A 24,362-nucleotide genomic window follows, 5' to 3' on the forward strand; every position below is an offset into this window, starting at 1 on the left:
CCACCAATCAGACACATAGACAGCAGAGTTGTGGTTCTGCTGTGGAACTTCAGTGTCTTCCAGATGTCATCTATAACTTGGAGGTTTGGTTACCATGGAGGTAGAACATTTAAGGGATAGGGAGAAGTGCGTAAGGAGGAGTCTTTAGGGAGTCGGAGGGCCTCCTTTTCATTTGGCTCTCCAGCTATGAGGTGAAGGACTTGGATTTTGATTCAGATTTTGCTCCATGATGCAGGCAAGATGTGCTGCTCCACAACAGGCCTAAAGCTGGGCCATTAGTCATAGACTGAAAACTCAAAAATTGCCTTGAGTCTGGCTATATAAACCAAGCTATCCTCGAATTCTCACTCTTCTTGGCTCCTCCCCCAGAGTGCTAGGATCATAGGCAGAGGTATCCTGCCTAGCCACCATTTCTCTTTGTAAGTTGATGAACTCAGATATTCTGTGAGATCGCGACAGAACACTGCTCAGACAGATTTGCAACTTGGTCTCAGCTACCTTCAAAATTCAGAAGTACAGAGAGCTAGCCAGGGTGGCAGATTTGGAATTTGGGGTCTTGTACAGGGTTCTCTGGTCCTGGGTCTGTCACCCAGATGAGAGTGCATGGGGATGATTTGGTTACAGTTTGCTATGGCAAGGGACTTGGCCACATTTGTACAGTTTCTGTAGTAGCAGAGGAGGGGAGAGGACTGCTGGGAAGACAAAGGGAAGACCTGAAGGTACCATCCTTGGACAAGTAGAGAATGAGGCATTGGCAGCAAGCTGACTAGAGATGTGCAGGCTAGGAGGTTGCAGGTTTCGGCTTGTAAGTGTTGATGGTGGAGGTAGAGCTAGGGGGGTGGGGTGGGGGGACGGTCCTAGGTCAACACTGCAAAGGTGGTTGGCTTTCAAGCCCTGATGGCTGTCAAGGGTGTGGGTCATGAGGAGCCTCTAATCATTACCATTTGCATGTGTGTGTGGGAAGGTTAGGAGTCAACCTTAGGGATCATCCAATAGGTGTTGTTGTTGTTGTTGTTGTTGTTGTTGTTGTGTTTGTAGGGTCTGGCATGCCAATAAGGCTAGGCTGGCTAGCCAGGGATCTATCTACCTCTGCCTCCCCTGTGCTAGGATTACAAGTGTGTGTGTGTGTGCCTCTAAGCATTTTTATTTTTGTTTTATTTTATTTTAAAGTGGTGTCTAATAGAAAAGTGATTGATTAAATAAATAAAAGATGAGGAGATAATTCAGGAATCAGAGTCCTCATGCAAGCATAGGACACAAATTCAATCCTCAGAACCAACACAAAAGCAGCCCAGTGGAAGGCACTTGGATCAGGATCGGGGCACACCAGTTTGTTTTGAGCAGACAGTAATTTGCTCTGTGCCCTCAGAAACTTCCTTTAAGCTTTCTATGTCTTACTTTCCTCAACTGCAGAGCAATGGGTCTGGGCAAGTTCAAGGGCAAAAAGCATCTTTGAAAAAGAAAGATCCAGACTGGAAAAAAAAATCAACCATTTTGGGGTCTCATTTTTCACCCATCAGAGCCCACTATAGGCAGTATCTCAGGATGGAGTGATGGGCTGCTGCCCCAGCACCCTGTGAGACAAAAGGCCCATTGCATGGCCTGGGTGACATCTGAGCCAGTCACGCCCATCTACCAGGGACACCCAGATGTGAGGATCAGGTACTCTCGTGGGGTGCATTGGCCAGTGGGAGCACGCACTATTGCTGGCTACCACATTCTGGTTGCTGACTTTTTGTCAGCGCCTTTTGGAGCCTACAATTCTATGAGGACCCCCAGTTTTCTTCAAATAACCCAGCCCACATCCTAGGCTACTATGTGAGGAATCTATTGATGTATGCTGTCTCCCCACAACTTACAGGCTTAGGATGGCCTGCAATTTCTCTAGATGTGCGTTGGGTGGTTCTGCTGGCCTTGCAGAGGGGTACAAGGTGGCAGCATTCCCCCTGCCGGGACAAGGGGGAGGACTTGGGGCCAGTGACCCCCTCCATGGAACCTTCCTACCCAATGCTCACAGGTGAACACAGGACGCAGAAACTTGCATCTAACAAGACCCAGAAGGCCTCCTTTGCCTGTGGCATCACCCCTGTCCCCCAAGCACACTATATTTTTCTGGTAGGAGTGACTGAATCACACAGGGTCAGCATTGATTCAAGGATCCAATACATTGGGTGTCCCTTTCATATGACCTACAGTTGTAGTTGAACTGACACCTCTGAAGCTGGGAGCCACAACCGTCCCCCCTCCCTCAAGCGATCAGTCAGGTATTGGTCATACAGTGAGTGAGCAGGCTAACATAGCTTTAACCTTCTTCTTCTGAAAGAAAGGGCATGCGCTCCAGGCTGAGGGCGCAGGCACTCTTCTGAGTATCGGCTGAATGACAGGCAGGGTAGCAGGTAGTCTAGGCACTGCAGGAGGCTCTCCCTCTGAATTTTGCTGCTACTTCTTCCTCACAAGCCTCTCTGAACCTCAGTGTCCTCATCTGTAAGATGGGGGGGGGAGGGTCAGTGATGCCTCCCATCCCACACAATAGGAATGGCTGTGAAGGTAAGGGACAGGTGGACAGCCGCAGTAAACACAAAGTCAGTGGCAGCAGTGGCAGCTGGTACTGATGAAAACTTGAATTCTGGACACCCACTTCCCAGAGTAGGTATTTGGAAAATCCTTGTCCTAAGAGATTCTTTCTAGGACCAGGAAGGAAGGCTGCTTGTTGTAGCTGGGTCCCCACAGACTTGGGTTTTAGATCCCCACTGGGCCCTGTGTCTCTCAGTCCATACACACATGCTCTATCATGCGTTGTTTGTTTGTTTTATTAAATCACATACAACTCAGGCCAGCAGGCCCCACCAACTTCATTAGAACCTGTGGGAAGTAGAAATCAAAGGCAAACACAGTTTCCCCATCTTTTCATGAAAGGGACAAAGACATCAAACATTACCCCAAGGACATGGGGGTAAAAAAGGCCAAACAGAAGGGACTAGAACAGTGACAGCTACCCTGAGGTTAGGAGGGTGTGGTGCTGGGGTATCATGGTCCGGTACTTCTGTCCCCAAATTCATGTGGGAGTCCGTATGTTGAAGGCTTTGGGGGTGATTAGGTCATGGGGTGGAGCCCTCATGAATGGGGCTAGTACTCCTGTATAAGAGGCCCGAGGGATTTTATCTGTGCCTCTACCATGTGAGAATGTGAACAGAGGGGTTTCCTCTGAAACACTGGGTTTATGTGGACTTATAAACCAACCTCCTCTGTTCTTAGCCACACGGGTGTAGGCTGTCTTGTGACAGGAGCCTGATGGGCTAACTCAGAGAATCAGTGGGCCCTTTCAGCTCCAGCCTCAGAGAAGGTAAGTGTCTCTTACCGTCACGAAGGGCTCGGGGGTCCAAGCACATGGGAACAGAGGCTATGAGTGGACCCCTCTTCCTGCCTGCAGATAGAGGCATTGGGGTAGGCTGATGGGGAAAAAGGGAGTACAGAAAGAGGGGACAGCCATGTAGCTGGGCCAGGTGTTGGAGAACAGGATGGTGACCCCTCTGGACCAAGAGAAGTCAGGCAGGAAAAGCTGGGGTTAGGGGCTGTGGAGGCATTCATCTCTCTACTTAATGTGTAAAACTCGTGGCTCCCTCTGTTTAAAGCTGCAAATATAGAGTACAAAGGTGAGTGTTTTCTCAGCCACCCTGGGTGCAGTTCCCATGGACAGTTGGCCTGTCATACCCATCCACACAGAAGAGAGCAGAATGGCCATTTCCTCTCTTGCTTGGTTCAGCTCCCAAGGGCCTCCAAAGCTAGTCTGGAGTGTTACTGATGTTAATAGCACCTGACCTATTATGCTACCTGCCCAGGGCCGCAGAGATGTGGGGGGTCACCCAGCTCCCTTCAACTAGTTATAGTAGGGTCACAACCCATCTCCCTTGTGTAGAAAGTAAGACATCACTTCATCAGTCCCGTCCCCAAAGACTGCAGCTGGACCCAACCCCAGAGGCGATATGGAGGTAGTCAGGCCCCAGGAGAAGGCAGGAAGGGTGCCACTCCCAGTAGGGCTTTCCCAAGACAAGAAGATGGGGGCAGATAAGAGATTTGGCAGCTTTCAGACATTACCAGGAAAGAACCTGGCTCCTCTTAGATCATACTCTGAGGAGGATGTAAACAATGTTGCTCAGGGCCATACCCAGTTGGCTCTGTGGGAAGCCTGCAGTGCTGGGTAGGCCCCACCTGAGCTCAGCCCTGGGTCCTTGAAGGAGCTCACACCCCGATAGCACTCTTCTCACCCTCTTTGGAGCTGGGGTCCTCCTGGGTCTTCTGCATCTCCCAGCCCCTGACCCAGGTGTAGGCAGAGGAGCCACCCAGCACCATCAAGTTGCTTGTCCACCACAGGAAGCTCTTAATCTCTTCATAGTAGAGCACAGCCAGCACTGTCTGTGCACAGGCCTTGGCTGTGCCCGACACATTATGGGTCAGGGGACTGGTGAATTTGATCTGCAGTCCTGTCACATAGCCAATGGCAAAGCCGAAGAGTCCACCCAGCGTCATCATGACCCAGAAGTGGGCGCTGTTCAGATGAGCGAAGGCCAGGAGAGCATGGAGCTCGCCCAGCACTACCATCAGGGGCAAGAAGAGCACACAGGCGTTGACGTTGTTATAGTAGGTTAGGCGCCAGATACTGTGGTCTACGGCAGGGAGCACCTTCTTGGTGTAGATGGCATTGAGTGAGACACAGAGGCTGGCCAGCACCCCGAAGATGGTGCCCGTCAGGGACAGGGTGCCCTCAGCTCCCTCTTGATCTATTCCCAGCCAGAAACCACCTGCAACAGAGACAGAGGAGTGACAAGGTAAAGAGGGAAGAGGACAGGAGGGAGAGGGACGGGATTCTGACCTCATCATCGGCATATACAAAGTCTAACCTCTGCATGGGCCATGGAGGTGGAACCCAGAATGAAAACCAGTCTTCCCCCTCTGTTGGGGGTCAGTCTTGTGTACTGTGCGTTCACCTGCTGGTTTTTGTGCCCAGACATCTGGCTACAGTACAGACAACAGGTAAGCTCTTGAGGGTCAAGCATCTTCCGGTCTCAATGTTATGTAAAAACTGTTTCCCATAATCTCTGATTGGTTAATAAAGAGCCAATCAGCCTATGACTGGGCGGGAGAGGACAGTAGAGCTGGGATGTCCGATCCCAGTGAGAGCATCTGGGGTAGAGAGAGGAGCAGAAAGGTGTGGAGAGACCACGCGGAGACACCAGGAGGATTCACCATGAGGGCACACATGGGGCAGAGCAAGCCAGAGAAAGACTCAGAGGGCAAGTAACAGGGCATTTATCTTGGCATTAACAGCTTAGAGGGTTAGAATGGTTCAGAACCTGCCCTGCATAGTGCCAGCAGCATGCTAATAAAAATACCAGGTTTCTGTGTCTTTTATTTGGGAGCTGTATGGGTTAAAGTGGGCATAGAAATGGCCTGTAGATAAAGGGAGCCAAGAGGGCATAATCCCCCTCCTCCCAAATTATACCAATACCCAGTGCAATGAGGGCTATAAAATAGCATAGGTGCCTGATGGCCTTGTAAAGTGACCTTGAGCACTAAAAAGGAAACGGGCTCTAAGCCCTGGCTTCTTGCAGCGTGAGCATTAGGTCAGAGCTGCTCATGGCCTGATGCTGCTTATAGTCACTCCAGGACTCTATTCCTTCTAGGGTCACTCTCTGCTGTAAGAACCTCCATGCCTCCCTAGGCCACAGCACTGGGCTTCCTGCTGTTTACACAATGCTCCTTGCCTGCCCCTGGCTGGCAGACGCTATGGTCTCTTTATTTAGACCCTGCATTCCCACAAGGCAGAGAATTATTGCTGCTGCAGGAAACAGCAGGACCAGCACAGGCATCAGAGCGATCAGGCCTCTGACTGCTCTGTGATTTTGAAGCTGAGCTGCTTGGGAGACCTCTCTGAGTTCCAATTTCCTTCATCTGTAAAAATTGGGACCATGCTCCTGCTCCCATGTTAACCGACCTACTCTCTGTCTTATGACTCGAACGATCTTCCTACAGTGGATATTTCCTCTGTGGTTCCCCACTGCCCTCAGGAAACACTGCACTCACTCAAATGTGTGTTCCTAGCCTGTACTACTTGAGCAGTCTCATTCCAGCAAGGACTTCTCAGCAAGACCTAATCAGATTATCCCTCATGCTCCCTGCTCCCTCTCGATACCCACAGCCCTTACCATCTAGTGTAACTATTGTTTCTGCCATCAACATCAACATCTGCCATGCACCAGGAGTGAGGACCCCACCCTACCTTTCTCAAACTTGTACCCTAAAACTTGGTACAGAGCCTGGCAAATACTTGGACACAAACTAATAGCTGATCAGTGGATGGAGGATGAGTGGATGGAGACTGCTAAGAGAAAGGCACAAGTCTTAGAGAAGCTGGAGAGAGGCAAGGTCGTGCTCCTGCAGACCCAGTTACCTCAGACCTGGGGGCAGGGCCAGCCTGGGCAACATAGCAAGATGCTATCTCAGAACAGGGGCACGAGGCCCTCCAGCACCATTGGCACTTGGCTCAGTAGAGCCCACTATGGGTTTCCCTGTGCAGCCAGAGCAACCCATGCCTCCTGTTGGTTACCACTTGAGTTCAGAAGTGACTCCATTCTCCATTCTCAAGGACCTAGACCCTGCAGGGGCTGTGAGCCCGAGAGGCGTTGCAAAGTACTCCATGCGTAGGAGGCCATGGCTGCCAGAGATGGGCCTCCCTCAAAGGAGGAAGGGAGAGGAGAGGAAACAGATGGGCCAGTATTGGGGGCAGCAGAGAGCTCCACTTTCCAGTGCCACTTGGGCAGGCCGCCATGGCTCTCAGGTGCCTCACTCTCAGCTACTTGTTACTTTGGGGACCCAGGCTCAGGTTCTCCTGCGACTGTGCCTTCCTGCATGTGTGTTCTTCCGATAGGAGGGCCATCCCCTCTAACGTTGGCAGGGCTGGTGGGCTGAAGCGGGACCCTAGGGTAGCTTGTAGATGGTGAGAACTGAAGGCGTTCCAGCTCTCCTAGGCTACATATGTGGGGGCAGTGGGAGAGGTGCTGGCAGTGCTGACCTCTCTCCCCGTACCCCTGAATCCGGGAGCTGTCCAACCTGGGGAACATTTCTAGGGAAGATGGTACAGGTTGGCCTGGTCCCTACAACTAGAGCACCAAGCCTGGGCCTCAGAGACACCCAGGGACATCTAAGTAGGCCAAACAAGACAGACTAAAAACCAGAGCAGGTACAAACGAAGGTTGCTTTCCATTCATCCGGGACTCTGAGGGAAAAGATGCCCTGGTCTCTGTAACCCAGCAGCCACTAAATGAATTCAAAGTGGCAAACATGTTCCCTAACACATGCTGTCCAAGCCAAGAGCCCCTAGCTATATGTGACTACCGGGCCCTGAAAAGATGGTTGCAGAATCAGGATACAGCGACTGACGCTGAGGAACTGGATGTTTCAAACTTCCCGGGCTTTCATTTAAAAGCACACTTGGCCCGTAGTTCTAGTGCTGGTCTGTATCATGCTAACTCCCAATGGGCAGGAACCAAGCAGACTGGGTTGAAACACAGGCCAGGGAGTGTGGCCAGCATGGGACTGCATCCCAGACTGCCTCTTCTTAGCTGTGGGGCTGTGGCGAGGAGCACAACCTCTCCAGGCTGCAGTTTCGCAGAGATGCCGCCACTCAGAGGGCTTGCCGGTACCTAAAGAGGATGCTAGTGTGTAATGATCACTCCAACATTCCTAAAAGTAATTCTTTATGGTCACATCCGAAGAGGCAGTTAGAGCCTCTTAAAGCACACACACATATTGGACCAGTGAAATGGCTCAGCGGGTAGAGGTACCTGTGCCAGTCGTGATTGCCTGAGATCATCCTTGACTGGTAGAGAAGAACAGTGGCGTGGCAGCCAAGAGTGTGATCTACAGAGGTAGTTGCCCATGTTCAAATCCCAGCTCCGCCAGTGATTAGCTGTGTGATCCCAGATACTTAGCTTCTCTGTACCTCAGGCTTCTCTCTGTAAAACGCAGCTGCATCTCACCTCGTAATGGGGGTCAGTTAGGTTCATATGGATCAAGTGCTTAGATCTGAGTGCCTGGTTGGCTTTGCTGTAAGTGTCTGCTAACGTTATTATTTTCACCCTGGCTGGATCCCTAACTCACGGAGACACAGTAAGGAAGTAATTTGTTCTCTACAGATCTCTTCCTATGACTGGTGATAGAGGAGACCTGAGACAGATACAGTGTCATGTGTTTATCTTCAGGATTCCTGCTCCCCCCAGCATCCACCCCCCCAACCCCCAGCCCCACTCACCAATGATGATGGCACAGGTGAGCAGGGCATAAAAGGAAGTGGTCTGTTTAAGCAGCAGGTAGGAGAGAAGCACATTGAACACGGTAGTGAGCGAGCGTCCCACGTTGTAGAAGGCCACCCCCACGTACTTGAGGCAGAGGTTATTGAAGGTTATCATGCCGATAAAGACCACGGACAGCGGCAGCACACTTCGGGCCACCTTGAGGTCCAGGTTTAGGGTGGGGAAGTCTACCATGCCAGGGCAGCAGGTGGCCAGAGTGCTGAGGCCCTTGCACAGCAGTGAGGTCACCAGGCATTGGTAGAAGGTGACGAAGATGGGGGTATCCAGCTGCAGGGAGGGGCTGTCCAGCAGGTACTTGTTGAGGAATACCATGGAGATGGAGGTGACCCAGTAGAGAGAAACCACCAGCGCGATCTGCAGAGCCCGTAGCAGAAATGGCTTGTTCTCGCTGTCTGCCTCCTCAGAGACAGCAGAGGCTCCAGTCAGCGCCATGCGCAGGATCCTGGACCGCTTCAGAGGGACCCTGTTCATGGTGGCAGAAGAGCTGGGTCACCTCACTGCCAGAAGCATTCCCTGGACTACAGGGCTTCAAGCTGCTAGGGCCTGTGGCTGCAGGATTCAATTGTCACATGGGGTGACCTATCGGTCCCCTCCTTCTTGGATGAAGTTCTGCTTCCGGATTTGCCGAGGTGCACCGCTCCTCATCTTGTTCTCTCCCGGGGGTGGGGGGTCGAGGGGTGGGACTCATGAAGCAAGACCCAGGGAAGGGAGAAGGGGCCTAACTAAGGATGTAGGCCCTGACAGCCATGGCCTGCTTGACGACAGGAGGCATGTGAGTCTCAGGGAGAAAAGAAGCGAGAGAGCGGGAGAGGGAGGCATGGGCTGCGGGAGCCCCCGGAAGCACCCGCGGAGCCGAAGGGAGGGCGTGCGGCAGGGATCAGATCACCGAGGTTCCGGGAGGCGTCTCGAGGGACACGGACAGGGGCCTGGCCGGAGCAAGGCCCCGCGGCTGCCACGAACTGAATTCAAGTTCCGGCTCAGCGTCGCCAGTCCCGGGCCACTTACCGAGCGGGGCGGGCCCAGAAGCATTTCCTGACACGCCTACGAACAGTCTTAAAGGGCCAGCTCTCAGGGCCTTTCCCACTTCGCGGCCGTCAGGAGCGCGCCCGCAGGTCTGCACCTGTACCCACAAACCTGCCCTCTTCTTCCGGGAATACCCGGAGGCCGGGGAGAATTTTCAAGTGCTATGGCCTCTCCCATTTTCTGGAAGGTTCTGTCATTCTCCCCTCCACCCACACTGTTCCCCTGGCCTCTTCAGATCCACTAGACTTGGTCAGGTGCATCTTCACCATCTTCCCAGAAAATGGAATACCACCATTCTATTTCTGGAGACCCCCACACCAGCCCTTGGCGCCCGGATCCCCACCGTTGCACCTCCCCCATCCTACGAGCTCAGGTCACTCGGGAAGACCTTGTTGCAGTCCTCTCCTTTCTTCCTACTCCCATTTTTACCGCTTCCAGACCTAGTCAGGAGGACCTGAAGTCCCGGAGATCCAAGCAGCACTTTCAGAGTCCAGAAACCACGTCACCTCCTCCAGATAAAGTCCATTCTGGATGTCCAGACCAAAGCCTCTGAGCTTCTCAATGCTGTATCCCCTTTCCCGGGCCGCTTACCTACCCCTTCCAGAACGTACCGTCCGTTCACCCGCCTGGGCTCTAGCGTCCTGGCTGAGGCAGAGACCTGGTGTTCACACCCGGCGGTGCCCTCAGGTACACCTGCTGCACGGCCCTCCGCTGCACTTGCAACGCTGCCCAAGCCGCGCCCCCGGTACGACTTCCTGCTCGCTGTCCCCAGCGCGTGCCACGTCCGGCTCTGGGCGAGGTGGGGCGATTACCCCGGGAGCCCATCCAGAAGGCCCCTTTGCTTTATCTAAGGCCAACACCATCTCCTGCCTTCCGCCCCTGCCATCCTGGGACTCCTCCATTCTGTTACCGTTGCTGGCACGTCCCTTGATCAAGATGCATCCTTGGCCCCTTTATCAGGATGCATCCTTGGCCCTACGATCCAAGCTGGTGCTTCCAGAAAGGTGTGGTTGGGAGAAACTCCGAATGCAGCCACTCCCTGACAAGGGTACCCTGGGGACCAGGCTTGAGTGGGGTCTTTTACACCAGGGCATCTGGCAGGACTGACTTTTCTCTCGTTTCTCCCTAGCACCATTGTTGGGCAGGCAAGTTTGCCCTAGGCCGAGCTGGTTTTATTGTGGAAATGGTTCCAGACTTATTGCTTGTGTGGTTGGCTATAAAGATGTCGGGTTTAGAGTATTTCAATTACTGTTTTATTAGTAGGGCCTGGTGGTAAAGGGCTGTAATCCCAATTGAGGTAGGAGGGTCAAAAGTTCAAGGCCTGTCTGGGCTAGAGTAAATTCAAGGCCAGCCTGGGCAACTTAGTGAGATTTGTCTCAAAAAAGTAGGCTTGGACAAGCATACCGAGAGACAGATAAAGGGTTGTGTTAGAGTGCTTGCCTGACATGCACAATGTCCCCGGTACAATTCCCAGCACAGCAAGGGAAAAGGGTGTGGGAATCAGTACTATTTGTTAAAATATAAAATTGAAACACATTTAACTATAGATTTGCTGGTTTTAATGGACAGCTCCACTCTCCACTAGGAAAGGAGTGACACTGGTTGCCCACCTCAGAGTACATGAAGGAGGGAGCACCCCATGTGTGCTTGACCAAGGGCTGAATGTGATGTAGCTAAGCAAAGGTATCCAAAGGCTTTTGAGAACACTGTCTTATCTACAGAATTCTTCTGTAGTTGCAGTCCTCAGGAGAGGCTTTTAAGGTACTCTGTCAGGCCTGCGGCTGGAAGAGGGAGCCCTCACAGATAACACTGCTCAAGGACTTCTTGTGTTCAGGTCTCACGGAAGTTGGACTCCAGGCGTAATTCATCCGCCGTCTTACCAATTTCATTTGGAGCATCCAGAAAGGTGTTTATTACAGGTGGCCTAGAGAATCATGTTGAAATTCCTGTGTGTTAGCCAGGGAGAGACCAAACCAGGAGACTGAGGGGGCTCTTTCACTGCTCATTAGTGTCCTGTCACTGTCCTTTCTCAGGAGCTCACATCCAAGCATGACAACAGGAGATTGAACAATAGGAAGAAATTGCTAACAACCATTTGCCTTTGTGTGTGTGTGTGTGTGTGTGTGTGTGTGTGTGTATTTGTGTGTGTTTGTGTATGTAATATTCTGACTCAAGCAAGCTGGCATTGGTCTTCAAGAGAAACTGGTCTGTTTTGGGATTATTCCCTGAAGCTGCAGTTTGATGTGCATTCAGGCCAGTTGACACTGTGACTGTTTCATTCTTGGTGAGTGCAAAGTCAGTGAGCTCAACCTGGAAATTAAAGTGTGAAGATAGAGGGCAGGTGGGCCATGGCTATCATGCCAGTGTAGGGAGGTTCAGATAGGAGGATGGTTAGTTTTAAGCCAGCCTGGGTTACATAGTGAGTCTCAGGCCAGCCTGGGCTACATAGTGAGAACCTGTCTCACTATGTTAGGAAGGTGGCTCAGGGGGTAAGGGTGCTTTCTCTGCAAGCGTGAGGGTGTGAGTGTGAATTCTCAGCATGTGCATTACACAACGGGGCAGACTGCCTTTAATCACAGCTTTGGGGGAAGGACACATACCAATGGGCCAACGGATGTCACGCATTAGTTCACGTGTCTTGGCATCCTCTAGATGAACTATCTGTCTGCAAAGCTCCACCTCGGCATGGTCCCCACTGCTTGAGTCAGCTCCCAAGTCAAATTGCCACAAGTCTGGATTCTGCGCATCGTCTCGCATAAACCAGCTTTAAAGTTGGGCATAAGGTATAGGGGTTCTTTATAAGGGTTTTCTGGGCCTGGGGAGAAGTCTGTCTTTTGCTGATACTTTGTCAGCCTCTACACCTTATCTGCTCCAGGAGGATTTGCAGGTTTTTCTGTAAAGGATCAGAGAGCAAACATTTTAAACTCTGGATACGAGATAGTTTCTTTACATGACTCAACATTGATATTTTAGTATTGTAAACAAATGGGCACAGCTGCATTTAATAAAACTTTATTTATAAAAACAGGTAGTAAGCCAGCTTTGGCTTTACAGGTCACAGCTTTCTTCCTATATTACTTTAGTTTTCTTCCTTGCTAATATCACCTATATACACCAGTGGGCTCGTCTGCACTGCTCACTCCTAGGTGACTGTGTGTTATGCTTTTGGACAACGAGTCGAACTGTTGTCTTTATTGCTTCCCCTTCCCCTTTCTGCCTGCAATGCAGAACTGAGGTCTGGAAGGGCAGCGGATCCCTGTGACTACAAATTGTAGGACAGCTGGAGGAAAGCCAAGGATGACAGATCACAGCATGGAGAAACCCTGGATCCTCAGAGTTTGCCTAAAGTCTCTTCTTCACTCTGAACTGCCTTCAGTTTATTAGAGATAAACAACTCTATCAGTTAAAGCCACCACGGGGCTGATAGTCTTTGCTTTTCTTTGACGAAACAGAGGCCTCATGGAAACAGTTCTGGGCAGCTCAGTGCTATTAACCCCTCGTGTTGAAGGCTCCAGGAAGGCTTCAGATTGGATGGTCACTGGGCCTGCACTGTACAGTTATCAAAGTGTGAACCAAATCCACAAGCTGTGAGTGGGTGGAGGACACCAGGCAGAGCTGGTGGTGTTCAAGGTCAGGGCAGGAGAGCTGGGATTAGGAGTGCCTGTCAGTGGAAGGTGGAGTGCCAGACAAAGGAACACATCTTTCAGGAAAAACCGAGAAAGACACAGAGATGAGAAGGGAGCCAGCCTCTCTTTTAGTCAAATTTATACGACATCATCTTTATTTCCTGGGCTGACCTCTCTTAAGCACTTGGGCCTTCTTGGGTGTTCTGCCTTGTGTCAGTATGCTGAAACTATCCATGTATTTACTTCATCTCCAAGCAAGGAGGCCATTTCAGATTAGCAGCTCAACTCTGAGGACCAACAAATGTCATTGCTCTTGGCAAGGGCACATCCTAACACTTAGGGTTTATGGAAGGCTGGAATCTTGCCAGGTGTTTAATCCACATCAGGCCAGTCCTCACAGCACCCCGTGGGGTGGAGCCATCACAGTCTCTTGTCTATAGACTAGAATATTGTAGCCCAGACACGCAAATTGATCTCAAGGGGCCCTGGAGGAGGAGGTTGAACAGTCTGGATTTTAAACCTGGCCATTTTGCCTCCTGAGCAGAAGTCAACTCACCCTTAGTTTTCTGCTTAATCTCTTGGGTCCTCGATGCTGTGGTTTGGATGTCCTTTGTCTCCCAAAGTCTATGCATCTGAGACTTGTTTCCTAGTGTGAAGATAAAAAGGTGGGGCCTCCTTAGAGAAGTGGAGCCTGCTGGGACATTCTCGGGTCCTTAGAAGGGGTTAAGGTAGTTTTCATGGACCCCCACACCTCAGGCAGCTCTTCAGAGGGCTTTGTGAGAAAAGCTTGAGACTAGCCCCACCCAGCTCTCTTTCTTCCTGTTCCACACTGGGAACAGAAAGTCTTTTTGCTGCTGTGTGCGCTCTTGCTGTGGCTACTTTCACGAGGGACAGGTGCCACACCCTTGGGTCGCTAAGCTGGCGGCTGAAGAAACGTGTAGGTGTATTAATAGCAGACAGTTAGTTGTCTCAGACTGTAGACATGACAGGCCTAGGGAATGCCCTGGTTTGGTGGTTTGACTGGGTTTGGGCCCCATAGACTCTTGTTTGAGTGCTTGGCCCACAGGGAGTGGCACTATTAGGAGGGGTGGCCTTGTTGGAGGAAGTGTGTCACTGTGGGACTGGGCTTTGAGGTTTTCTATGTTCAGACTCTGCCCAGTGTAGAATGAGAGCCTCCTCCTGGGTGCCTTTGGGTCAGGGTGTAGAATTCTTGGTTCTTCCAGCACCATGTCTGCCTGCATGCTGCCATGCTTCCTGCTATGATAATAATGGGCTAAACCTCTGAAACTGTAAGCCAGGCCCAGTTAAATATGTAAGAGTTGCCTTGGTCATGGTGTCTCTTCACAGCAATGGAGACCCTAACTAAGACACCTGGCATTGCTGCTTCTTGGTCTACTGAAGGTTGTGCCTGGAACCAAGTTGTCCCAATTCCTAGGATATCTGCCACAGAAGCAACTTGGTAGCCCTACAGCTCATCCACTGTCTGGTCTTTTCCTCTAGCTCCACCATTCATCGGTTTTATCTCCCACCTCAGCTGTGAGCTCCCTGGTGGTAGACAGTGTGCTGGGGACAGTGGTGACTAGCAGTTACTGGCACTGACCGCCCTGTGGCCTCAGCACTATATACATACACAGAATAACTCACATTGCCTCACCTTCTGGGGTTGTGGCTCGGTTGGTAGAGTGCTTGCCTACTATGTGTGAAGCCCCTGGGTTTGATCCTCAACTCGACATGAAACTGGACACAATGGTATGTACCACTAACCTGAGCATTTGAGAAGTGGAGGCAATTTAAGGTCATCCTCAGCTATATAGCAAGTTCAGGTCAGCCTGGGCTACACAAGACATTACGAAAAGGAAGACGAAGGAGCAGGAGGACGAGGAGAAAAGGAAGGAAGTAGGAAGAAAGAAAGGCCAACTATATAAACAGAAATAGATTCAGAGAGGTAAAGGAACCTATGACCCTCCAAGGTTTCTGAAGGCTTGTAAAAGACAGGGCTGGGATTTGAACCTGGGCAATCATTCACTAATTAAACTGCTAAGGTTCTTCTCCCTTTCTTAGTGCACAGCACTGAGTACCTCAGGGTGTCTCCTTCTTCCTCTTCCCTCCCACTTCTCCTTTTTCCCTCCCTCCCTAGCTCCCTACCCCTGCCTTCCTTTTTTCTTAACCGTCCCTCCCTCCATCCTTCCTGTACTGGGGATTGAACTCTGGGCCTCACGCATGTTAGGCAGGTGGTCTGCCACTGAACTACATCTATAACTCACCCCTCCCCCATTTCTTTCCTTTTAAAATTTTGAGACAGGGCTTTTTCTTTTAAATTTCCAATTTTTCTCTTATTGGATATTTTTATTTATATTTCAAATGCTATCCCCTTTTCCGGTTTCCCTTCCAGAAACCCCCTATCTCTCCCTGCTTCTACGAGGGTGCTCCCCCCGACTCCCTCCCACCTCCCTGCCCTGACATTCCCTACACTGGAGCATTCAAGCCTTGACAGGACAGAGGGCTTCTCTTCTCATTGATGCCCAACAAGGCCATCCTCTGCTACATATCCAGCTGGAGCCACAGGTCTGTTCATGTGTACTCTTAGGATGGTAGTTTAGTCCCTGGGAGCTCTGGGGGGGGGGTGTCTTGTTGGTTGATATTGTTGTTCTTATGGGGTTGCAAGCCCCTTCAGCTCCTACAGTCCTTTCTGTAACTCCTCCATTGGGGATCCTGTTCTCAGTTCAATGGTTGGCTGTGAGCATCTGCCCCTGTATTTGTCAGGCTCTGGCAAAGCTTCTCGAGACAGGGTTTTATTATTACCTAGGTTGGCTTTGAACTCACTCTGTAGCATAGATGGTCTTGAACTTGTGATCTTTCTGCCTCAGACTCCTAGTAGCAACAATTATACCTACATCACCAGGCCCAGGCAAAATCATTTTCACATGTTGGAAAACCACTTAGAACATCAAAGCTTCACAGAACCTTAGGGACTGTTTGTGTTAACCCCTAACCTCCAGACATCACAGAGAAGGGCGTGGGTGCAGGAATGAATTTCTCCAGAGTAATTTCTACCAAGATAGAACTCAGCTTGTCTAACTGCTCCCGGCACTGCCAGCATGGTGACCTTTGCTCTAAGAGCATGAGTCTAAGTTCTAGGAGTCTGTTGTTCTTTGTGACTTACCATGTGGTCTGCACGCAGTAGGCCCGCAGAAAGTGTGCAGTGAATGAATATGAGACTGACACTAGGGTTATTAGATAGGTTTCAGCCCAAGCAAGGGAGCTTTGGTATCTCTTACAGCCTGTATCTTGCTCAGCACATCATAGATATACAGGACTGAATAACCTCTACCGTGGAATCCTCTGCACAGCTACAGAATGAGAGTAGGAAAAGACTTTCTGCAGCTGTTCTGCTGAATTAGAATGAGCACATCCAGTTCAAAGCAAGTCCTAAACTTCATGACTGGTTGTAGAGGTTTGAATATATTTGGTCCAGGGAATGACACTATTAGGAGGTGTGGCCTTGTTGGGGGAAATGTGTCACTATGGGGGTGGACTTTGAGAGGACTTCCTCCTAGTCTCCCAGAAGCCAGTCTTCTCCTGTTTGCCTTCAGAACACGATGTAGAATTCTCAGCACCTTCTCCAGTACCCTGACTGCCTGGAGACTACCATGCTTCCGCCTTGATGATAATGGACTAAACCTCTGAAACTATAAGCCAGCTCCAATTACATATTGTCCCTTATAAGAGTTGCCTTGGTCATGGTGTCTCTTCACAGCAGTAAAACCCTAACTAAGACATTGGTGTCTTCATAAGGTGAAGCATGCTTGGAGGTTGTCTTAGGGTTTCTATTGATGTGAGGAGAGACTATGACCATGACAACTGTTTATTTTAAATGGTTTTTTGAGACAGGGTTTCTCTGTGTAACAGAGCCTTGGCTGTCCTGGACTCACTTTGTAGACTGGGTTGACCTAAATCTCAGAGAGATCTGCCTGCTTCTACATCCCAAGTACTGAGGCCCGGCTGACCGCGGCAACTCTTATAAGGGAAAACATTTAATTGGGGCTAGCTTACAGTTCAAAGGTTTAGTTCATTATCACGGTGAGAAGCATGGTGGCAAGCAGGCAGACCTAGTGCTGAGAAGGAGCTGAGAGTTCTACATCTTGATCCACAGCAGCAGAAAGAGACTGTGAGTCACACGGTATAGCTTGAATATAAGAGACCTCAAAGCCCATCCCCACAGTGACACACTTCCTCCAAAGGCCACACCTACTCCAACAAGGCCACACGTCCTGATAGTGCTCTGGGTCAAGCATTCAAATACTTGAGTCTATGGGGGCCGTTCAATTCAAACTATCACAGAGACAAAGGCAAGAGGTGATATTCATGCCAGAGGACACACGATCTGCCTGCAAGTTAAACTGCAGGGGCTTAGCAGATAAGCACATATATGCTCTTATAGAGGACCTGAGTTGGGTCCCAGCACCTATATCTGAAGGATGGATTACAGTGGTCTATAATTCCAGCTCCTGGGAAGCTTCTGGTCTACGTGGGCACCTGTACTCACATGTATGCCCTTCCTGCCCCCACTTAAAAATAAAATCCTTAAACAAACACCACTTAATAATAAACTGTCTCTATTTCTGTTTCCAATCTTTGGACACTGCAACAGGTATCCTGAGACTCATATTCACACCCTAATAATGTCTATGACAGCACTACCCACCAAGGCAATCTGCTGCTGTAACTGGGGTCCTGGGACTGACCTGCCGACTGACTCATCACAGTGGGCCCTTCCGTCATCCTGGGTTCTGGACCTCCTCTGTAGGTTTGTACAAGGTGTTGGCAATGGTTTTCTTCCTGTAGCATCTGTGGGAAGAATGGAATCAGCCTCTAGGTTGTAGACATGCCCTTGTCCCTTTCCTTAAGGGTTAACCCAGGGACACAGGAACAACCCCAGGGAGGCAGGTTCACCTTAAGATCGTGTGCTTTCCTCTTTCTGAAACCCTGCCCCCGAGGGCAGTGTCAGCCAGAAGTGTCACCATGAAGTTCCACTGGATCTACCCACTGCTCTGACCTGACCTAGAGTCAGACCTGCTCCTTTTTCTTCTGTCTTTTAAATTTTATTTATTTATTTGAAATTATAATGGAATTACACCATTTCCCCCTTCTCTTTTTTCCTTTCAAACCTCTCATCTACCCCTCACTCCTCTCAGATGCTGCCCTGAGCCCAAGTATGCTTTTAAACTCTCTGACACTTTGGGTCTTATTACTCTTATTCTCCTGGCCAGAGCATTTCCTGAAGCTGAACGGGAGGACAGAACAGAGTTATGAGGTGGAGCGTGTGGGCGCAGGCTGGCTAATCATGCAGTCAAATGTGTCTCGTGTTCTACAGGAGAATAAAGCTGTCCTGTTCACCACAGGGTCCCTGGCACTTGTCCCACAGCCTGCCGTAGGTGCTCCGCAGAGGCTTGGTGGCCAAATGGACAAGTGGTGAGGTGAGGAGAATGCTAGGAGCAGCAGCCATCGAACTGGAGCAGAGAAATGGGGTGAGCAGGCTTGCTTACTTGCTTGACAAAGGGTCTCGCTATGTAATCCTGGTCTCTATGTAGACAAGGTTGACCTGAATTCACAGTGACCCACTGGCCTCTGCCCTTCAGTGTTGGGATTAGAGGTGAGCACCAGCATGCCAGAACAATGCCCCCTTTGTAAGAATTCTCTTACGAGAACTCAAGGCACTTCACAGAAACAGTGTCCAGCTTACAGTGCTCTAAGGACCTACTACCCCCAAATCCACCACCTTGTATCAGCACCACCCTCAGGATCTGGGGTGTAATTCCAATGGACTCTGGGGACATGAGTCAAATTCAGATCACAGCTACAGAGCTTCAGCCTTTGGAAGATCCATTGGTTGAATGTCATGGTGGTGTTCTTTGTGAAATATCTGTGACTGGGAAGTCAATAATCTTGTGACCATGAAAGGAACGTATCACATGCACATATACATACATACATACATATATACATACATACATACATACATACATACACAATCACATACACAAACTCAGATACATACATGTATACACACTCAGAAACACACACACACACACACACACACACACACACACACACTCTTTTTGGTATGGGAGCTTTCTATAGCTCAGGCTTTGTAGTCCAGGCTGTCTTCAAACTTCGATAATCACCCTGTGTGAGCCTCTTGAGGGCTAGGATTATAGGTATACATCACCACACTCAGCCTTGGTTTCCTTTTTTAAAAATAGGTGTATGTAACATACCGATTTTGTGAGCACATACATGGGTGGGTGCAACTATGAAGAGTGGAGGACAGCTCTCAGGAGGGTGCTAGTCTGCCACTATATGGATCTTGGGGACAGAATGTAGACAGGATTGATGGCATTCGTCTTTACTTACTGAGCTGTCTTGCTAGTCCTGGTTGGTTTGTTTAGATTGTCTTACTATGTAGCCCAGGTGGCCTCAAACTCACAGGGATTCTCCTGCCTCAGCCTTCGTAGGATAGGAGTGTACTACCATCCCCAACTAGGAGACATTTGAACAATCTAACTACACCAGGAATACAAACTGGTCATTTGAGGGTAATCTTAGTAGCTGGCCATTTGAGGGTAATCTTAGTAGCTGGCCATTTGTAATGTAGAAATCTTTCTCTGTGCTCCATATGAGGCAATTATGGGCACACTCATGCTTATTATGCTGGGGTAAATGGTCCAATAATTAATGATAACAGAAAGCTGTTATTTCCCATGTGAAAATAATTGTTACCTTTCAGCTATTTAGATAAACGGGAGAATGGATAGACAGTTCATGCGAATATTAAAAGCACGTGTTAGCCAGATAACTTTAGGAGGAACATTTCACTGGTTGAGAAGCAACAAATGTTTGTATAAATTTAAATAAGACGATTAGGTGGGATAATTGAGATTCAATTACTTTTTATATTTCTGTCTTTGTTTGACAAAATTCTACTTTAACATTAAACAAAAGAATTTAATTCCATTAGGTTTCTAATCACTCAAAACCATGTTATTTGAGAATTATTCATATTTTATGATATCAACTGAAAGAAAAATGTGTATTTTGCCACCTAAAAGTTTTATTGGAAGAAAAATTCTGATTATTAAAATACAATAGGGGCTGGAGAGATGGCTCAGAGGTTAAGAGCGCTGACTGCTCTTCCAGAGATCCTGAGTTCAAATCCCAGCAACCACATGGTGGCTCACAACCATCTGTAATGAGATCTGATGCCCTCTTCTGGTGTGTTTGAGGACAACTACAGTGTACTCATAAGTGAATAAATCTTTAAAAAAAAATACAATAGGATTCATTCCTATTAAATCCCAGGCAGCCATAATAAAAGATGTAAGAAAAAAGTCCTAGTTTTGTTTCTGTGAGAAAATACCCCAATAATGAAGCAGAGGGAGTTGGGGAGAGGGAGTTTAATCTAGTTCATGATTCCAGGTTCTTCTGTCATTGTGGGGAAGCTGAGACAGGAACTTGAGTTAGCCGGTTACAGCCACCCTCCTGGGCAGAGAGAGAAATGACTGCAGGCATGCTCAGTGCTCAGCGAGCTTTCTCTGCTGTCCCACAGCGGGCAGATCAGGGACCCGCACCGGGGAACGATGCTGCCACTCAGGTTACTTTGATCACAGCGACAGGAAAAGAAACCAAGACTGACTTCACCACAGAGACTCAGTCTGTGGTGTTAAGTCCTACAGCGACGGCTGGAGACTTCAACTACCTCACTATCTTACTTTCAGTAATGATAGAATATTAATAGAACGAGAAGTCACTGAGAACAAAGAAGACATCGAGGCTATGGTGGAATGTAGTAACTGTTATATTCTATATAATAGATATGTAACTAAGTGTGTCTGACTTGTGTAGAAAACTTCGCCCAGCCACTCAAAAATAGACATGTTTCTCACACACATAGTGAACCTTAGGAAGGAACATGTGTTAGGACACGGGAGTGTAATAACTTTTCTGTGGGGGTTTTTCTACCGTTCTTTTTGAAATAACTGCAGGATGTTTCTGTGTCTGCCCTAGCCCATCTTAGCTCTGGAACAAAGACACAGAAACCTGCTATTTTTATTAACAAGCTGCAAGCCTAAACTGGGCAGGTTCTGAACCATTCTAACCTGCCTAGGCTGCTAGTGCCAGCCACATGTCTCTGTGCCCATCTGAGTCTTGCTGTGGCTTGCTCTGTCCAGGTGTGTCCTCACGGCTGCTCTCTCATCGAGACCCCAGGGCAAATCCTCCTGGCTCATCCACATGGTCTCTCCTTCTTTTCTCCTCCTTGTGGTCCTTCTCTCCTCCTCTTCAGTCTCTTTCTGGGACTCTGATGGGATGATAGTCAGTTGCAAGCCTCCATGCCAGTGCTGGAAATTGAACTCAGTACCTCTAGGAAATAGCTGAACCATCTCTCCAGCCCCAGGATTGTTGTTCTTATAACAACCCATCCTCAAGGAAATTAAGCAGGGTCTCATGACAACGTTGCTAATCTATTCTAAGGACAGTGTTACATCTCTAGGGACCAAATCACTTCTAGTAGGTCCAGCTTGTTCTACCATCTTGTCACTGAAAACCCTGGGAAGACAAACTCAAACAATATTCTACCACAGCATCTAAAATAGGACAATTTATAGGGACAGGAGGTACACAAGCTTTTGCCTAGGAACTAGGCTGGGAGAAATGAGAAACCATCTAAGGGACATAGATAAAGGTCCTTTGCTAGCTGGTGAATTATTTTAAAGTAGCTGATGTTTGCAGATGTCTGACAATATACCAAAAGCCATCAACTCGAATACTCTAAATGGGCGGATGGTGTATGAAGGCTTTTTGCGGGGCTGATGAAAACATTCTCAAACAACTGTAGTGATGGGCTTAGGGCCCTAAGTACACTAAAAATCACCGAACAGTGGACTTTAAGTGGGTAAGCTCTACGGCGTGTGATTTATGTCTTAATAATGCTGTTTTTAAAAGCTACGGAAATTTATAAGTGAGTTAAGCAAGGCTGCAGAATAGAAGATCAATACAAAAATCAATTGTATTTTTTTATAAGGAGAAATAAACAAGTGGGAATTGAGGTTTTTAAAACGCACCACTTAAAATAGCAAACAACAATGAAAAGCAACAAAACACCAGGAAGAAAACCCCACCCTGAAATGCTATGGACAACTCTAACAAAACGTGCGCAAGATCTACTGCTGAACTTGTCCTCTCTGGGTGAGACAAAGACCTAAGTGTGAGATACCCATAGTTAAAGTGGCTGTAAGAGGTAAGGTTTTCAATCTTCCCAATTTAGTGCACAGATGATATAACCGACCGCTCTCAAGTCTACGTTTGGCTTTCTGTCTTTTAAGGTGTTGTCGTTTGGCACATTCATAGCTGTTTATCTTTATCTTTACACTGACCCATGGGCACGGGGTTCAGATTTCAGCCTGTGAACTTGGTGTGGGAGGCACAATCTAATGATACTCCATTATTGCATAGGACATTCCACACCTCGTCTACCCACGCTTCCTCTGAACCCTGACTGCTTCCAGTTTGGAACAACTGAGAATAAAGCTATTGTGAACATTTCTAGAGAGGTTATTTGTCCTCCTGTGGCTGTGTTTTCAGGCCATTCGGGTAAACGCTGATGGTCTGTATGGCAATATCATGTTTAGTTGTTTCTAAACAACCTTCATTTTGCCTGAGACAGTTCCTTCTGCTTCATGTTCCCATCAGCTTTTGGTGTTCTCAGGTTCTTGGGTTGACACATTCTAACATGTCCTGGTGTCTTAGTTACTTTTCAATTGACAAAACACTGTAACCAAGGTAATTATTAAAGAGAACATTTAATTGGTGGGTTCACAGTTTTGGAGGATTAGAGCCCATGACCATGGCAGGGAACATGGTGGCAGGGAGTTCTGGTGCTAGATAGTAGCTGAGAGCTGAGAGCTTACATCTAATCAACAGGCACAAAGTTGGAGGAGGGAGGGAGAGAGAGAGAGAGAGAGAGAGAGAGAGAGAGAGAGAGAGAGAGAGAGAGAGAGAGAGACTGATTAACAAATGGTATAGACTTTTGAAACCTCAAAGCCAACCTCCAACAAAGCCACACCTCCCAATCCTTCCCAGACAGTTCCACCAACTGGGATCAAGCATCCAAATATATGGGTATATGGGAGCCATTCTCATTCAAACCACCACACTTGTACTTTCTCTTTGCTATTCAATCCTGCACCTCTTTAATGATGCCAAGTGTTGTTTCTGGCCCAGCAAGACTCCATTCAAATCCATTTTGAGGATAAAGGCTGTGCACCTTGATGGGCATATGAACAGAAGCATTGGTCTGGCACCACCTTGTGGCACAGACTGATAAACAGCTTATCCCTCAAAGTAGAAGGGGATGATATACATCTATCAAGTAAATCAAAGCTAATGGGCATATTACAATCAATCATATCAGGAAAGCGAAGCCTGAGAACTTATCAGACACCAACTAAGGCAAGGGTGTAGCTCCTTCACCTGCATCCCATAAACCCCTAATCCTGCAGTGGTGACACCTTGTAGTGTATGCATATGCTTGGCCCTAGGGAGTGGTACTGTTAGGTGTGGCCTTGTTGGAGGAAGTGCGTCACTGTGCAGTTGGGCTTTGTGGGTCTCCTCCTATGTTCAGGCTCCACCTGTTGCTTCCTTCTAGCTGCCTGAGGATGCCAGCTTCTCCTGTTGCCTTTGAATCAAGATGCAGAACTCTCTGGGCCAAGCATATTCAAACTACCACACAACCCCTCAGACCCTGGTGTATTCATTAGCGACTGACAGGCAGGAAACTCCAGAATGTCCTGGGGACTTCCTTTCAGCTACACTGTCCCCTTGGTGGTTGCTGCTTCCAGCAGGCTTGACTATCTCCTGGGGACACCCCTATACAGTCGGGCCTCTTTGAAACTCCTTGGACTCTGCTGAGGCTGCTTCAACCCTTTGAGACATTCTGAAACATGTGTGTGTGTGTGTGTGTGTGTGTGTGTGTGTGTGCCTGTCTGTCTGTCTGTCTGCCTGTGTGTACGCACATTAAATTAGTATTTAGATGGGAATAAATGAAGCTGTGTTTGATTCAGTGGGCCGTCAAGGGAAGTGGGGGCTACTGAGCAAACCCCAGCCAGCAAAACTGACATAGTCTGTGAATCAATCTATTGTTATTTGATCAATTGTGACAGTTTGGAAAGATACAGGTGTGTCCGTCTGTGCTTCTGCCTTGGTACACTCATGACAACGAGGATCTATTTCACTGTGCTTATTTTTCACCTGTGTATCAATTTGGGTGTGCTGCTTCAGATCTTGCACC

General features: G+C 48.8%; 1 protein-coding gene and 1 pseudogene across 6 annotated transcripts; one reads left to right on the top strand and one right to left on the bottom strand.

The window, feature by feature from the left end:
• Nucleotides 1-2,792: 2,792 nt before the first annotated feature.
• Slc35c1 (solute carrier family 35 member C1) lies at nt 2,793-10,119 on the bottom strand. 6 transcript variants are annotated; one of them, XM_087651901.1, is made up of 3 exons: nt 10,004-10,119; nt 8,309-8,832; nt 2,793-4,799 (listed from the first exon to the last, which is right to left on the bottom strand). In XM_087651901.1, the coding sequence occupies exons 2-3, from the start codon at nt 8,799-8,801 to the stop codon at nt 4,240-4,242; spliced, it is 1,053 nt and encodes a 350-aa protein (XP_087508027.1). In that variant the 5' UTR covers nt 8,802-8,832; nt 10,004-10,119; the 3' UTR covers nt 2,793-4,239.
• LOC147995575 (uncharacterized) lies at nt 8,971-10,552 on the top strand (annotated as a pseudogene).
• Nucleotides 10,553-24,362: the final 13,810 nt, after the last annotated feature.

The sequence above is a fragment of the Rattus norvegicus genome, chromosome 3 (genome assembly GCF_021556685.1).
Source record: "Rattus norvegicus strain SHRSP/BbbUtx chromosome 3, alternate assembly SHRSP_T2T, whole genome shotgun sequence".
Lineage (NCBI taxonomy): Eukaryota > Metazoa > Chordata > Mammalia > Rodentia > Muridae > Rattus > Rattus norvegicus.